The 18,412-nt window shown below is 38.7% G+C and overlaps 1 protein-coding gene across 1 annotated transcript in view; it reads right to left on the reverse strand.

The window, feature by feature from the left end:
* The window catches only part of Ugdh (UDP-glucose 6-dehydrogenase), a 28,443-nt gene extending 13,217 nt beyond the window's left edge, over positions 1–15,226 (reverse strand). The window contains exons 1-3 of the mRNA XM_076864606.2: positions 14,955–15,226; positions 6,527–6,695; positions 1,575–1,676 (exon numbers count right to left, since the gene is read on the reverse strand). Of these exons, the coding sequence (XP_076720721.1) occupies positions 1,575–1,676; positions 6,527–6,688 (264 nt within the window). The 5' untranslated portion in view covers positions 6,689–6,695; positions 14,955–15,226. The remainder of the gene's footprint in view (positions 1–1,574; positions 1,677–6,526; positions 6,696–14,954) is intronic.
* Positions 15,227–18,412: the final 3,186 nt, after the last annotated feature.

Genomic DNA, 18,412 nt, shown 5'->3' on the forward strand with positions numbered 1-18,412 from the left:
ACAGGGTCCCTCTAAGTTGCTAAGGGCCTCGCTCAGTTGCTCAGGCTGGTCTTGATCTTGTGATCCTCCTGCTTCAACCTCTTGAGTCACTGGGATTATAGGTGTGTGCCACTGTGCCCTCCTTATTATCAATTTTTTATATAAATTTGATATTTTTCATGATGAAAAGCATACAGCAAGGAATCAAAAACAAACAAAGAGAACTAGAAATGTAGACCATGAGTTAGACAGTTCTAAATTCACTTATCAGGCATACAGAATAATAGTTTAGAAAGATTCAGGGCAGTTCAGTCTGGATCACCAAAAAAGTAAGTATAAAATTGACTATTTGTGCCAGAACCACCCTAAGATAGCACTCTATCACCAGAGAACAGATTACTTTTAAATGTCCTTTTTACAGAAAACTCCCCTATTCCCATTCCAAGCTACAGTCATCTAAAAGTGGGACTAAGGTAACTTCTTGATTTCCTCCTAAAATCTAGTTTATATTTATAACTCTAACTTTCTGTGTGTTTAAATAAAGGATGTGTAAGTGAGTCATAGAAGCTACCTCAGTTTTTCTGAAATGATAAAGAAGGCCGAAAACAGGGCTGGGGTGGTTGGAATTCAGTGGTAAGGCATGCATGAGGCCCTGGGTTCAATCCCCAACACCACACACACACACACACACACACACACACACACACACAAAAGGAAGGCCCAAAACAGAGACATTGTTTTATCACTAGCTTCATTACCACTTTTCTTCTAGAGTTCACATATTCTCATAGTACTGCTTTTGTCTCATCAGTCAGAAAACAACCCCTATCCAACAATGTATAACCGTTAACAATACACATTATTAGCTCAACAGCAGCTACCTCTCTGGACCCACGTGCTCCTTCACTTTAGCTCATGGAACACTGTCAAATCCCATACCACTGACTTTCTACTTACCCCTTAGGTACAAAAAATCATAGCTCACCTACCAATTGGTGATAGTTACACCATCACATACAGAATATCTGAGTAGATGGTAACAAGGACAATAAAAAATTAGTTGTATTTGTTCAAATACTGAATAACTAGAATTTAAACCCAAGTGTTCATTCCATTTTTTTTCACTATAAGGTATAATAGTTACACTGCATTCCAAGTTGAAAGTATCTGTGGACTATCCTAATGCTATAAATAATATATGCCAAATAATTAATTTAAGATGACTTTTGCAATGCAATTTATGGAGACAGGAGATGGCTGTAAGTTTGCAAATTGATTCTCTTCACTTCACCTCTGCCACTCAATGGAAACAAGAAATGATGACATATGTACAAACATCATGTGTGCTTATGTGCTACCAGCATTTCCTAATTCTAGATCTCAGAACTTTCTCTGGATTTATTTGTTCAATGATCTGAAATGATATACATGATCATGTAAGTACAGGGTTTGATTAACTGACAAAGTGTCATCAAAATTCAATTGGACATCTCTTTATTAAGCAATGTTGTAGCTTAATAGCAATGAGAAAGTCAATGGAACTTTTATATAGATGAGAATATGTTAAAATTCACACAGCAAAGAATAATACTTACAGATATGAATACCAGATCAGCTTCTTTGATGGCATCATCAATATTTGTAGAAAAAAATAGATTTTTTCCTCGACAGGATTCTACCACTTCTTTTAGTCCAGGCTAGAAAAGAAATTATACATACAGTTTACTAGTCATAGGAGATGACCTAATACAGTGAGCTGTGTTTGTTAAAGGGGAAGGTTATAATGTAATAAAAGGTCTAAACTGGCTTTCAAATAGCACCTTTATAGACAAGCCAAGGCTCATACACGAAATGCCATTCAATGTGCAGTATATGTTATCACCATTAAAGCAAAATTGAACTTGCACAATCAGAGCAGAAGCTCTAATGTGCTTTGTCATTGTTTACTGTGCGCCTGACTAGTTCATAAGTTAAATATTAACTCTTGAGTATCACCTTAATTTTCAGAAAATTCAAGGCCTTTTGTGATTTCAAGTTAGAACGATTTTGCACTGTCATCATGAATGAAGCATTTTACTCCCAATAACTCAGGCCAATTGGTTGTGAAAGGCAATATTTACTCTGTACATACATACCTAATTCAATCTTAACTAAACTTTTTTTATATGTAAAATCTCTCCCTTTTACAAAAAACACATTAAAATTTTTTTTTACACTTTTTCCCATACAATTAAGAGATATACTTATGCTAAGAATGCTGCAGCTGGGCACAGGGACATGAGCCAGTAGTTCTAGCTACTCAAGAAGCTGAAGTGGGAGGATCACTTGAGCCCATTAGTTTGAGGACAGCCAGGGCAACACAGCAAAACTCCATGATGAACAAAACAAGACTACTGAGATGTACAAAACCACTTGACAAGTATTTTTGAAAAAAAAGGAAAAGAAAACGAAAACAAAGCCTATCTAATCAGACCTGTCTTATAGATCTAACTACCAATTTACATGAAATAAAGGATATAGAAAAATAAAATTATAAAACCCCAAGGGAACTGGGCATGATGGCATACTCGTGTAATCCCAGTGGCTCAGGAGGCTGAGGCAGAAGGATCTCAAATTCAAAGCTAGCCCCAGCAACTTAGCAAGACCCTAAGCAACTTAGAGTCTCTAAATAAAATATAAGAGGGCTGTGGATGTGGCTCTGGGTTCAATCCTGGGAACAAAACAAAACAAAACCCAGGGGACTCAGAACTCAAACAGCAAAATCAGAACAAAAAATTCTACAAGATAAACAAACCAGTTTCTTCAACCAATTAATTTAAGATAAAAATAAAATAAAAGGAGAGGGAAGGAAGGGGACATTAAATATTGTAGACTTGGGCTGGGGCTGTAGCTCAGTGTCAGAGCACTTGCCTAGCATGTGTGAGGTCCTGGGTTTGATCCCTAGCACCACATAAAAATAAACAAATAAAATAAAGGTATGCTGTCCATCTACAACTACAAACAAATAATAATTAAAATATATATATATTGTGGACTAAAGCCGGGGCAGTGACTCATGCCTGTGATCCCAGCAGCTAGGGAGGCTGAGGCAGGAGGATCATAAGTTCAAAGCCAGCCTTAGCAAAAGTGAGGTGCTAAGCAACTCAGTGAGACCCTGTCTCTAAATAAAATACAAAACAGGGCTGGAGATATGGCTCAGTGGTTGAGTGCCCCTGAACTCAATCCCCAGTACCCCTCCCCCAAATATTGTGGACTTAAAAGATACTTTGGTATCAGTCTACTGTGAAGTATAGATCTTACTTGGATCTTGATTCAAATTAACTATGGGGTAAGAACATATATAAGATTTCTTTGGTTACCAATAGTAAAATATGGAAAATAAATAAATGAAAGAATTCTTTTTTTTTTTTTTTTTTTTTGGTGCTGATTGAACCTAGGACCTTGAGCATGCTAAGCTCCATACTTACCACTGAGTTATACCCTCAGCCCCAAGAATTCTCTCTCTCTTTTTTTTTTTTTTTTTGGTGGTACTGGGAATTGAATCCAGGACCTTATGCATCACATAGTAGACAGCACTCTAACACTAAAGTACACACCAGCCCTTTTTATACTTTTTTTTTTTAAGTCAGTTATTAACTTTATTACATTAGCAGTAGCACATTCATTTTCATTATTGATCTGGCCTATGTAATTATACCAGGCAAGACTTCTTGTATTGGCAATAACCAAATGGAAGGGGTTAGAGGAAGGGAAGGAAAGATATTCTGTACATCAGTCTGACTTCTTCAGTCTTTGGAATGAAGAATTTCACTTCTCATAAACATCAAGAGCTCTGTGGGGCTTTTGTTTGTTCATTTTTTTTTATACTTTTTTTTTTTTTTTTTTTTAAAGAGAGAGTGAGAGAGAGAGAGAGAATTTTAATATTTATTTTATTTTAGTTTTCGGCGGACACAACATCTTTGTTTGTATGTGGTGCTGAGGATCGAACCCAGGCCGCACGCACGCCAGGCAAGTGCGCTACCGCTTGAGCCACATCCCCAGCCCTTTTTATACTTTTTTATTGTGATACCAGATCTTGCCAAATTGCCAAGGTTGGTCTTGAATTTACAGTTTGTCTCAGTCTCCTAGTCTCTGGGAATACAGGTATGTGCTACCATACCCAGCTTCTACCTTTTAATTGATTATGTAAATATCATAATTAATATTTAGAATGATACTTTCTATGAAAGAATTTAAATGCCAACAGAGCTACAACCCCAACCCTAAACCACTGTATATTTTTTGTTTTTTAATGAAGAAAGTTAACAAAAAGACAATAACTATTCAGTTGATATGGTAACACATAAGTTATTAATATTAGATGTTAACATTAAATGTTAAATGTTAACAATAGATGCTGTTAGTTCACAAAATGGCTCTACCAATTTACATCCTTACCAACAATGTATAAAATTCCAGTTACTGTACATTCTTGTTAACATTTGGCATTGTTGGTAATTTATTTGTTTGTTTGTTTATTTCTGGGAGTTGAACCCAGGGGCACTTTACCACTGGGCTACATCCCTAGCCCTTTTATTTTTTATTGTGACAAGCTTTCACTAAGTTGATGATCCTCTCAAACTTGTGTCTTCCTGCCTCAGCCACCAAAGTTGCTGGGATTACAGGAGTGTACCAGTTTATTTAACTATTCTGATAAGTGTACTTTATTTTTGAAGACTACACTACCAGCATAATTAATTACTGAATATTTAGATATAAGTATGGATGTACATGATTTCAGGTGACTTGTGGCTCTTTAATGGATATCAGAATTAGAAAACTCTCTACCAAGTTGTCTTTATAAAATGTTTTTTAAAAAAGAAAGGACTAAGCCAAATATAGTAGTAAGTTTCTTTCAACAGGGAGAATGCTATAACATGAAGTTAAAGAACTATTATGGCAGGTGATCTGGTAGGAGAAAGGACAAGGCACAAAAGGAGTAAAGTAAGAAGGTAAAACCACACACATGAAGAACTTTTTAATTCTAAATCTGATTCAGATATGAGTAAACTTGGAATGTTTAGTGGCTACTACTCTGTGAATGCTTTTTCATGGGCTTATAAACAAAACTACTTGAGACTTCTCTTCTAAAAAAGAACTTGTGATCCTCCTGCCTTTTTTAGTTTTGAAACAGGGTCTTGCTAAGTTGTCGAGGCTGACCTCAAATTTGTGATCCTCCTGCCTCACCCTCCCTACTTCCTGGGATTATGAACTATGGCTAAATAGAGTCTCAAAAACTAAAGACTATGGCTGATAGAGTCTAAAAAAATAACTCAACTTTTTCTGGGGAATAAAAAGGAATATATTTGTGTTGGATACAAAATACTACCATCAAAATTTCAGATACTTTCCTGTTGGGTTTCAAAAGCATATCATGAGTTCATTTTACAGTGAAATAATAGAGAGACCTGGATAGTTCATTTAAACAAAAGCATATTTTCCAAACTATAAATTCTCCAAATTCATGAAATTTTGAAATTCTAGGTAATTCTTAATAGGAACTCTATGGAAGGCTCTGTTATATCCATCTAAGTTTTATCTCATGTTAAGTACAATAATCTAAAAATATATTGGACTTATATTAAGATTATAAGCAACTAAAGTTTAATTTATTTTAATAGGATACTACCTTTTAATTCCACTACAATATGGTAACCATATTAATGGAGGAAATTAGAACATAGAGCTAGGCACAGTGGCACATGCCTGTAATCCCAGCAGCTAGGGAGGCTGAGACAGGAGGATCAGGAGTTCAAAGCCACCATAGCAATGGCAAGGTTGCTAATAAGTTGCTAATAAGCAACTCAGTGAGACCCTGTCTGTAAATAAAATACAAAATAGAGCTGGGGATATGGCTCAGTGGTCAAGTGCCTCTGAGTTCAATCCCTGGTACTCAAAAAAAAAAAAAAAAAATTAGAACATAGAGAAAACAATTATCATAATCTCACTGCAATTAATACCAACATTACTAATATTCTGATATACTTATTCTTTCTCAAGTATACTCATTTTTTGAGTATACTTGACATACTTCTCATTTTAATGTACATGATTTCTATTATTATGATTATTATTATTATTAATTTATTTTTGCAGTGCTAATGCTAGAACCCTAGAGCCTGGCACATGCTCTACCACTGAACTATGCTCCCAACCAAACATCCATGACATTTTGTATCCAGATTTTCTCACTAAATTTCTTATCAACTGCTGTAACCATAGATTTTTATGTTAATAGTATATACAAAATATTGAACAAATAGTAAGAAAACAGAGTCCAGTGCAATGGTGCAGGCCTATAATCCCAGCAGCTCAGGAGACTGAGGCAGGAAGATCCCAAGTTCAAAGCCATCCTCAGCAACTCAGTGAGATCCTAAGCAACTTAGCAAGACCCTGTCTCAAAATAAAAAATAAAAAAGGCCTGGGGATATAGCTGAGTGGTTAAGTGTCCCTGGGTTCAATCTCCGGTATCAGAAAAAGAAAAGAAACAGATGTTTAGTACATTTACCTCATAAATAGGAAGGGTAGGAGAATTCCATGCGTTGATTCTTGATTCATTAACATCAACAACCGTTACTCTGATTTCAGGGCACATATGAGCAATGACACTACATGTGGGTCCTCCAACATAGCCAGCACCAATGCAGCAGATCTTCTTAATTTCAAACATGACTGTACTAGAAGGGAAACAGTAAGAATGTTCATTTTGCAAACAGAAAATTTCAAGAAATCCCATTGCACATTCATTGCACTTTAAAAACTGTCAAAAGACAGATATCTGGAAAGATTTCCTATAGTCACTCATAAGAATTATGAAATAGTGATTTAAAAAAATAACATTCCAGTTGGATGACCTAGCGTGTTCTCAGCTATACTCGCATGAAACAGATGGAAAAAATTATAGTAACTGATATTACTAGAGAAGAGTCACAACAATTATGACCTAATATTTAGAAAGTCATGAAGCAGTCAAGTGTGGTACATATTAGTAACCCCAGTCTGTAGGGAGGATGAGGCAGGAGGATCACAAATTTGAGGTCAGCCTCGACAACTTAGTAAGACCCTGTTTCAAAAAAAAAAATCATGAAGCAAAATAAGGCCTCATTTAGGCCTCAAATAAACCTGGAGAACTTTGCTGAGGGAAAGCTCCAGGGTAAATTTACACACCAGTACAATTCTTCCTTAAGCTGTGGTGTACAAAGGTGAATTATACAACAGGTATGACTAACATGAGAGATGTTAAGATTAGTTTCATAACCCAGAAGCGGACTCTGAGATTAACCTCCTGGCTGTGGTTTAAATGTCTTCAAAAAAAATGTGTTGGAAACTGAATCCCCAGTACAACTGTGTTAGGAGGTGGGGCCTGATGGGAGGTGCTTAGTTTGTGGGGCTCCAACCTTATGTATGGATCAGTGCCTATTATGAATGGGCTTAAAGCTTTGAGTTTGATCTCTTGCTTTCTTTGCCCTTTTGCCAGGGAATGATGCTGCAAAAAGGCCTTAGCCTTTAGCCCCTCCATCTTAAGACTTGCCAACCTACAGAACCTTGATCCAGGAAATTGCTATTCATTATAAATTATCTACCTCAGATATTGTTATAAGAGAGAGAGAGAGAGAGAGAGAGAGAGGGAGAGAGAGAGACTGAAACTGACTTTGAACAGAGTGCAGTGGAGCATGGCTGAAATCTAGAAGCTTGAGAGGCTGAGGCAGGAGTATTACAAGTTCAAAGCCAGCTCAGCAACTTAGCAAGGACCTAGGCAACTCAGTGAGGCACATATGAGCAATGACACTACATGTGGGTCATGTGGCTGGGGATGTGGCTCAGGAGTTAAGTGCCTCTGGGTTCAATCCCTGGTACAAAAAAGAAAGAAAGAAAAAGAGAGAGAGAGAGAGCAACATGATACTCCCTACATACTTAGTTTGGCTTCTTAGATTATTTTGAGGTATATTGGGCAATGACTTTAAACTCTTTCTACTCCACAGAAGCAATGAGATGGTTAAATAAACTTCTGTGGGCTGGGGCTATACCTCAGTTGGTAGAGTGCTTGCCTTGCATGCATAAGGCCCTGGGTTAAATCCCCAGAACCAACACCAAAAAACAAACAAACAAACAAACAACAAACAAACAAAAAAAAACAACTCTGTGTTACTAAAGCTGTAACACAGATTTTGATATGTTTTTAAAAGTCATTAGATGAACTGATTCACACTAATCAAAATTACAAAGAGCTGGCCAGGCATGGTGGCCCATGCATGTAATCCTAGTAACACAGGAGGCTGAAGCAAGAGGATGGCAAATTCACGTCTACCTGATCAACACAGTGAGATTCTGCCACAAAATAAAAAATAAAAAAGGCTGGGGATGTAGCTCAATGGTAGAGCCACCCTGGGTTCCATCCCCAGTATTTCAAAAATAAAATAAACATAAACAGAGTTTAGAATCATATGATTCTATTAAGGGAAGAAAACACTGTTAGTGATATACATAAAATATTTAAATTTTTTTTTGTTTTGAATAGGTAATATGTTCACGATTCAAAAATTAAATGTTATAACAAGATATACACTGAGAAGCCTCAGTTTTTCTCCTCTACTCTGTTTCCCCAGCAGCTCCTTTGTTTCTTGTATATCCTCTCAGTGCTGTTACCTGAAACCACAACTAATACACATACACACACATGCACACACATGTTCTAATAATCTCTTCTTTCTAAACTGAGGAAACAGAATACCACAGAATACTACCAACACCTGGCTTTTTTGCACTTAATGCATTCTGAAGGCATCTCCCTTTCTTCCTGCCCCATTTTGCATGTGTATTTACAAGAGATATTTAAGCCATGTTCTAAATCTGATAAATTCTCTCATTAATAACCTGAATGAATGAGTTAATAGTTCTCTATTATCACTTGCAAAGCCTACTTACTATTCCTATTAAGCCTTTAGGATTCCAAGATTCACCTTGGCAAAAATACCAAGCCTACCATAGTTGACTTGTGGCATCCATCCCTCTTTCCTTGCTTTACCCATCTTCTACTTTCACTTCTACCCTTTACCATTTTTCAGGCTTCTTGTACCTCACACATGGAGAAAGAATCTACATGGGCAGAAAGACTATATCGGAAGAACTAGGTGACTAAAGCTCAGAGGAATGTTCTGAAAATCTCTGACTTGCTCCAGTCTATTCCCTTCTTCCTCACAAAAAAAATTAATATTCCCAATTTAAAGGCACAACAGAGAATTTGGCTATGGAGAGATACAGGTCCTGACATTTAAGTATTTAACAACTGATTTGGAGAATAATTCAATGAAACATTCATTAAACACCCCACCAAGTAATGGACATCATTGTTCTATGTACTGTGAATACAATAGTGAACAAGACAGACCAGCTCCTGCTCTTTCTTGCACAGCTGCATTCTGGTAGGGAAACACAAAATAATGGCAGTTGTGAAAGTTTCACATAATGGAAACACACTGGTGAAAAAGTGAGAACCTGTGGGGAAAAGGGGTAGTTAGAAAAGGACTCTGAAAGGTTGACTTTGCAACTGGTTAAAAAGATGAAAAAAACGTTGCTCACAACTAAGTAAAATGGTTAAATTATACAAAGAATATAATCAATTAAATGACAAAATGAGTGTTAAAGTCCAGAGGAAAACAAACGTTTCAAAAAAGAAAAGGAGGGGGCTTCCGTTGGTAGAGTGCTTGCCTCGCATGAACAAGGCCCTGGGTTCAATCCCCAGCACCACACACACACAAAAAAATAAGATTAAAAAAAAAAAATCAAAAAAGAAAAGGAAAGAAAGTTTCAAGGTAGATGTAGAACTTGAACTTGGTCTAAAGATTGGGTAAGATTTAGAAGGAAAAAGAAAGCAGTGAAGAACATTCCAGATGAGAGGAAAAAGAAATGAATAAAGACAAAGAAATGAATTCAGAGAAATGAGAAGATCTTCTCAGTTGAACAAAAAATGGAGAAGGTATTAAGGAATACTAATCAGAAATACTTATCTCCCACAGTGGAAAGGAATCTAAAGTGAGTCTTGAATGTCCCTCTCAGAAAAGTCAGACCATAACAATCCATAAGGCTATAATTTAAAAACAATGTAACATAGCAGAACATAACCATAATAATCAAAGGTATTAATGTAGCTCAAATCTACTCCAGCGGGAGAGTGTTAAAGGAATAATAAACCTGAAGTCTGGAAAAGAGGAGCGAAGAACAAGAACCACATGCTATTTGATGCAATATTTATTGCAAAAAGAATAGTGATGTGGAATCTGGAGGTCAGACTTTTTCTGGTTTTAGAGAAGCGGGAACAGGAACAGGCTTTTCCATGTTTCCCAAAGATTGTTTTGCTCTGTTCCTTTTTTTTTTTTTTTTTTTTTTTTTAGTACTGGCATTGGGGATTGAACCTGGGGTACTTTACCCCTGAGCCACATTTTTATTCTGAGAAAGGGTCTCACTAAATTGCTTATGGCCTTGATAAGCTGCTGTGGCTGGCTTTGAACTTGGATCCTCCCGCCTCAGCCTCCTAAACTGCTGGGATCTTAGGTGTGTGCCACTGCACCTGGCTGCTCTGATTCCATTCTGATTTATGAATTCAGATTCCCAGAAACCAGGCTACTAAAAAGTAATAACCTGGATCTGAGACACAGATACAGTTGGCCATCTGAATCTGATAGTTCTGCATTCAGATTCAACCAAGTGCAAATTGAAAACATTTGAAAAAAAAATATTTTCTTCTTATTATTCTCTAAACAATAAAGTATAACAACTTACACTGTATTAAGTACTACAAGTATCTAGAGATGATTTTAAAGTATACAGGAAGATTACCTAGGTTATACACAAATACTACACCATTTTATCTAAGTGACTTGAATATTCTTGGATTTTGATATTTTGTGGGTGCCCTGGAACCAATCCACCACTGATTCCAAAGGATAAATGTATTCCAGACACTGCAACAAATCTCCAAGCTGCATACAGTGGCACACACTTGTAATCCCAGTCACTTGGGAGGCTGAGATGGGAGGATTGCAAATGCAAGGCCAGCCTAGACAATTTAGCAAGACCCTGTCTCAAAATTAAAATAAAAAGGGCTAGAGGGGGTAGGCACACCTGTAATCCCAGCAGCTTGGGAGGCTGAGACAGGAGGATCCCAAGTTCAAAGCTAGCTTCAGTAATTTAGCAAGACCCTGTCTCAAAAACTAAAAAGAGCTAGGGGACGGGGTTGTAACTCAGTGGTGGAGTGCTTGCCTCGCACATGAGGCACTGGGTTTGATCCGCTGCACCACATAAAAATAAATAAAATAAATGAGGGTATTATGTCCATCTACAACTAAAAATATTTTTTAAATTTTTTAAAATTGTTGATTGACCTTTATTTTTTTACTTATATGTGACGTTGACAATCAAACCCAGGGCCTCACACATGCTAGGCAAGCATTCTACCAACTGAGCCACAACCTCAGCCCAACAAAAATATTTTTTTTTGAATTTTTATAAAAAGGGAGCTAGAGGTATGGCTCAGTGGTTAAGCACCCCGGGATTCAATCCCTAGTACCAAAAATAAAAGTGAGGAGGGGGCGTCTAGAGGGACCAAAGTTACAGCTCAGTGAGACAGCACTTGCCCAGCATGTGGAGGCCCTGGGTTCATGCCTAGCACTGTTAAAAAAAAAAAAAAAAAAAAAAAAAAAGGAGAAGGGGGTAGCTGGGGTTGGAGATGTAGTTCAGTGACAGAGCACTTGCCTGGCATATCGGAAGCCCTGAGTTCAATCCCCAGTACTGGGGAGAGAAAACCCTCCCCTACTGAAATAGTAATAGTTCCATTCTAGTGTATATACTAATATAGTCTTCCATAGCAAAGACTACAATAAATCAACACCTGGGACCAATGAGTGTATACAGTGTTTACTTTCTAGAGCTGCAGGGATGGAGATCAGATCCTGAATTGTGATGATTTCAAAGAACTAACATACTAGAAGACTACCGAACAGCTAGCTAGCCTCCCTTGCTAATTAAAACCAGTTTGCCTATAATATCTACAAAAGATAATTTGAAATTCTGAACCAGAGAATCTTTCAGGGTTACCACTCAATCCTATAGCCAAGAGGTTATTTGGGCATTTTGTTTTTTGGGTTTTTTTCCAGTTGTACTGATGGTTGAACTCAGGGATGGTCTACCACTGAGCCCACATTCCCAACCCTTTTTTATTTTAAAATTTTTTATTGTAGATGGACACAATACTTTTATTTTTTTAATGTGGTGCTGAAGATTGAACCCAGTGCCTCACACATGCTAGGCAAGCACTCTACCATTAAGCTACAAGCCCAGCGCTTCTTTATTTTGAGACAGAATTTCATGAAGTTGCTCAAGCTGCCCTTGAAGTTGTAATCCTCCTGCCTAAGTTTATGGAATCACTGGAATTACAGGTGTGCACAATGGCATCCAGCTATTAGGAATCTTAACACAATCTGACTTCAATCCCAACAATGATAGGTTCTGTTAACATTCACATAATAAACATAGATTAAATATCTACTTGATGCAACTCTTAGGCTTAAGGAATTCATAGTTTAAAAAAGCAAACCGAGGATAACAGTTCTTATCTTCTGCTATTCATGGCTATATCCTCATACCTAGAATGGAAGCCCCTCAATAAACTTTCATTGAATAAGTAACTTTTCACAAGGACCTCTTAAGTTGCAGGCTTGTGTTTAAACAGCTTAATTTAAATGGCTAATCACAATATTTTATAATAAGGAACCAGAAGCATGCTACCATATATATTAAAAAAATATATTTTTTGTTGTTGTAGTTGGACACAATGCCTTTATTTTATTTATTGTTATGTGGTGCTGAGGATCGAACCCAGCACCTTCCATGAGCTAGGCAAGCACTCTCCACTGAGTCACAACCCCAGCCATGTTTTCTTTTCTTTAGTGGCCCTAAAGAACAGTAACATTTTCTCCCAAAGCATTTTCTCCCATTTTCTTTTCTGAATTGTAAGACCATATTTCAGCTTCCCTTACATAGAGCAACTGAGGCAGATAATTGATGGTAGGTGGATCAGTATTATAGAACTGAATATGTTTTAGGACTTCATTTTGGGTATGATTCTCTTGCTACTTCATATGAAATATGGTTTGTAGGGCTGGGTATGTGGCTCAAGCGGTAGCGTGTTCGCCTGGCATGCGTGCAGCCCGGGTTCGATCCTCAACACCACATACAAACAAAGATGTTGTGTCTGCCGAAAACTAAAAAATAAATATTAAAAATTCTCTTTCTCTCTCCCTCTCTCTCTCTTAAAAAAAAAAAAAAGAAATATGGTTTGTATATGATAATGGGAAAATTATTGAAAAAGCCAGATGAACAATCCGTACAAATCCAAATAAATATCACTTGAAATTTCAATGACATCCTCAATAAACTTTAATATGGAGGTTGATACAGTGTTAGTGATGCACTTTGTATAACATTTTCTGAGTCCATTTTCTATTTCTGCTTGTCGGTATCCTCTGGTCCTCTATTATGCTATCAGAAAAATTATATTTGCTTACTGAATAGGTCATTTTGAAATGAGTTCTCACCTCTGTATTTTGAAAGTTGCAACACCCAAGCCATTCCAAAACTACTCTTCATGTAAAAATTTCATAAATTCACATAAACATTTCAACCTAGAAGATGTCACTAACAAATAACAAATGCCCCACAGTGCAATTTAAATAAAATATAATCCTTCTGCCCACAGCCTTCTTCAGCACTCTTCATAGATAACCAGGAGCTAAACAATGGACCTTAAAGATGGAATTCTCAACTTCACATTTCATTTTCAGTTCAGAAATTAAATATTAAGATATTTGATCCAATAAAAATATTTAACCAGTGAGAAAATGTCAACATTATCTCTAAAGGGCATTTTGCAAATCTGTGTTAACAAGTAGAGGAAGATGGAGCATACTTATCAGGTACAGATTTTATGCTAGAGGAAGGAGAACATGAATGAAAGAAAATGGGATTCTTTCAACCAGGGTTTTCTAGTGCTTACCTTAAACTAGATGCTGTGTACTAAAAAAGCACATCTCAGAGCAGACAGTTGGCTCTTTCATTTTCAGAACCCCTCTGAAGAAACAGACCAGACTACTGTTCTCCAATTCTTAGGGGATTTTAAGAAACTCAAAGACTCACTGTGTTTTTGAGGCCAGTCTATGGAAAGCTACTTCTCTGAACATCATGAATAGCTGCTTACCAGTCAATCCCTCTTTCTGTGTATCAGAAATCTCAACTCTACTTAATTATCTTCTTATATGTAGGACGTACAATTTTTTTCAAGATCTCACACAAACATGGTCTCCTGAAGCACGCAGGAAAGGCCCCTTTCCCGACAAGAAGTAGTACAATTATATGTGTAGCGGTCAACAATGGATTGCAGGCAGCCTACACAGCCATCACGATAGCATGTCTTGGGATTTTGCCTTCAAAGGGGTTTTCCGACTTCGTTTCTCTTTGATTTCAAGTGGCGGCCTGAAAATAGCGGCAGCCCCCCCAGGTGAGCATACTCTAAACCCAAACAAAAGACTAGGTTTAGACTCAGACCAAACTGGGGTCCCCAATGAAAGGACAGCTTCCTTCGGTGGACGCTCGGCTTTCCAGAAGCGGAGGGGGAAATCTCGTTTGCATCCAGCCAGAAAGTGGATAAAAGCAGAAAGAGAAGAGTCTTAGAGGCGCACAATCTTGAGTAAGGCTATCCCATCTCCAGGGAAGCAAATGCAAAACGCGATTCCCGCCCGGAGCCCAAGAGACTGGCAGCCCAGGACCCAGCGCAGCTAGAGACCAGGAGCAGCGCACACACCCCGCCCCGCTCCCTCCACGTCCAGCCACGACCCGGGAGCATCCTAACCCCGCGGCGGGGCTAGCTGGGGAAAAGCGCTTACCGCTTCCAAGCGCCGAGCTCCGCGGCCGCTTCTATTCCGAACGTTCGGACAGCACCTTTCTCCCGACCCGGTTGCAGCAGCTTCTGCAACCGCAACCTACTCCGCCTGCTCTCCTTTCAGCGCACGCCCCTCCCTCAGGCTGCCAGGCGCCGCACCCTGAGTCCCGGGCCAGCGCCCGTATTTAAAGGCTTCTGCCCGAGAAGGCGGAGGCTTCATTCCCCCGGAGCCAGGCCCTCCAGGACTCTGCCCTCTGCCGCTAGCCTGCTCCACCTCCCGCCGCCGCACGAGGCCTAGGGCAGGGCCCCGATTTCCAGCAGGGCGCAGGGGCGGGGCCAGGCGGGGCGGGAGGTCCCGCCCACAACAGCTCGGGCGAATCCGCACAGGCCAGCTCAGCGGCCCCACCCCTCCCGCGACTGTGCTAGCGCGCGGAGGGTCTAGGCTACTGCGTGTAGGAAGTCTAATGCTGTTTTTGTCTTCTGGATAGTCGGGAGGCCGACCCTCTGCCCCTGCTTCGCTGTACTGGCAGTCGGCGCTGAAGCGGGAGACTGTGTCAGCCAAGCAGTGGGCTGCCGGGGACTCCGGGGAGGGGGGAAGAGTGTGGCGGGCCGAGGCGACCGGAAGGCCCTGCCCCCTTTCCGGTCTCCCCTACTGCTGGAGCGCTGTCCTCCTGTGCAGCTTCCTAGACCGTGTGGCGTGGTCCCAGAGGGTGGATTGCTCCCCTTCCACACCCTCCAGGCCTGCTGCGCCCTCTGGGCCCGCGGCCCAAGGTTTAGTCACGTCCCGCTCGACCGCCGCGTCTGGGAAGGAGGCGCTGAGTTCCGTAATGACTGGACCACTTAGTGTCCCCGCCCGGTCCTTGGCAGGCGAAGCTGGACACCCACGCCCTCCAGGCGAATTTTCCATACAGCCAAACTCAGAACCTGGGGTGTCTGTGCATGATACATAGCCGGCAGTAAGCAATGTGTAAGTGTCTGAGAAAGAGAAGAACGTGAAGGGCAGTGCCTGTTTCTTTCGCTACTCCGAGATCATTTTAAGCCTCAAGTCTTAGAAGGGAAAAAAATCAAGCATAGTCATAGTTTTTTTTTTTATTTCCCTAATTAAATGAATTACATCAGGTGACGTAATCTGTACTTCGAAGTCGAAAGTGGTTTTTAAATACAGTCATGCATCCGATAACGATGAGGATACTTTCTGAGAAATGTGACGTTAGGCACTTTCATTGTGAAACATGTGTACTTAGACAAACTAAGCCGGTTGTGTCAGTAGGCAATATAATCTTACAGGACTATCATCCTGTATGGGGTCAGTCCTTGAGTATTGTGAGAGTTAAGGCAGCGCATGACTTGTAACTCATGAGGAGAGTGATTAAAAACTTATGAAGGATCCCTTCATGAGATCCTGTCTCTAAGTAAAATAAGACTGGGGATGTGGCTCAGTGGTCCAGTGCCCCTGAGTTCAATCCTCAGTACCCCCCCCCCCAAAAAAAAAACAATTTATGAAGGTACATTACACTATCATGTGGATTGTGATTTTCTTAATGGGATCATGGTGGTAACTTTAAGAAAATTGTTGAATGTTAATTATAACTTGCTGCAAATTGTAGAAAGTGTGATAGACTCTGTAGGCTTTGTACATTCAATGCAGTTCATTCATCCAACAAATATTTATTAAGGGCTGACTACCGGTCAGACACTATCCTAAAGGCAGAAGATGCAAAATGGACTGATTCAGTTTATTCTTCCAAAGCTCACATGCTTACAAGCCACTGCAATGCATGAGACAAATAATATAGTAGAGGTATCTTTTTGAATTTAGCATTGATTTAATTTGTTGTTAGAATAAACCTATTCTTCCCTTTATTTTGAAGACAACATTTTTTAGTATGTGTGAGACCCTGGGTTCAATCAAAAAAAAATTTTTTTTGCATAGTGTTCACCTCACATTCTTTGCACACACACACATATATATATGTGCGTGTGCATATATATATTTATTTTAATTGTTGATGGACCTTCATTTTATTTATTTATATGTGGTGCTGAAAATGGAACCCAGTGCCTCACACATGCTAAGCAAGCATTCTACCACTGAGCCATAACTCCAGCCCTCTTTGTTGTTTTTTTTTAATAATAATTTTTAAAACAGTCAATAGAATCTCAAATTAAATTAGAATATCAATATTAGCTAGAATGGACCATTGAATCTAGGACAGTACTACTCAAACTCTAAACTAGGGGTTCCCTAACAGTAACTGGGGCCTTTTTAGAAGATCCATAAGGTCAAAACATCTTCTTGATAACAATATACTATTTGTCTTTTTCACTCTCATTCTTTCACAAGTGTACAGTGGAATTTTTCAGAGGTTATATTGTGTTGTAACAGAGTAAATACAGCAGCAGAAATAAAAATCCAGCTGTCTTTTCAGTCAGATATTAGAGATTAGAAAAAAATACAATGTCAGTCTTCTTACTAAATATTTTTGAAGATTATAGTAATTTTGCATAAAACATGCTACTTATATTAACATGTATAATTATTGTTGATTTAAAGGAGTTTATATTTTTCATAATTTGTCACTTTTCGTTTTTGATATGGTAAATAGATACAGCCTATCCAAAAAAACCTTTTTTGTAGTCTTCAGCTTTTAAGCTTGAGATTTCTGAGACCAAAAATTTAAGAACTGCTGATGTAGTTTGTTTGTTTTTTGTTTTTTGTTGTACAGGCAATTGAACCCAGGGTCTCACACATGCTAAGCACATGCTCTACCACTGAGCTATACCTCCAGCCCCAAACCAGTTTTCAAATTTTGTTTCATAGAGCCTTAAATTTCTCTGGAAGTTTGTCAGAGTCTGTTAGAAAAGAGAAGAAGTAGAAGGTTAAATGCAGGGCTCTAGGTCTCTCTTATCCCTCTCCTTCTAATCAGAGCTATTCTACTTTTATCTTCTTTATAAGTAACCCTTTCATGTAGGATTTCAGTTTACAAATGGGTTCTTCTTATTTTAGCTGTTGATGGACCTTCATTTTATTTATTTATATGTGGTGCTGAGAATGGAACCATTCTAGCTAGTATTGATATTCTAATTTAATTTGAGATTCTATTGACTGTTTTGAAAATTATTATTTAAAAAAAAACAACAAAGAGGGCTGGGGTTATAGCTCAGTGGTAGAATGCTTGCTTAGCATGTGTGAATTTAAAAACCATTGATTCATTCATTGAAACAAGTATTTTCCCCAATTGTTGATTACATGGTATGATTGTGCTATTTAATGGGACTGTAATTATGAGTAAAGGATGATGTGTTCCCCACCTTTGTAAATTTCACTCTATGGGAGAACATCAAACAATCATCTAGAAAAATGTGAAATTAAAACTACTAAATGATGCAGTGGTGCACACCTGTAATCCCAGCAATTCTGGAGGCTGAGACAGGAGGATTGCAAGTTCCAGACCATTGCAA

This window comes from Callospermophilus lateralis, chromosome 8, assembly GCF_048772815.1.
Source record: "Callospermophilus lateralis isolate mCalLat2 chromosome 8, mCalLat2.hap1, whole genome shotgun sequence".
NCBI lineage: Eukaryota > Metazoa > Chordata > Mammalia > Rodentia > Sciuridae > Callospermophilus > Callospermophilus lateralis.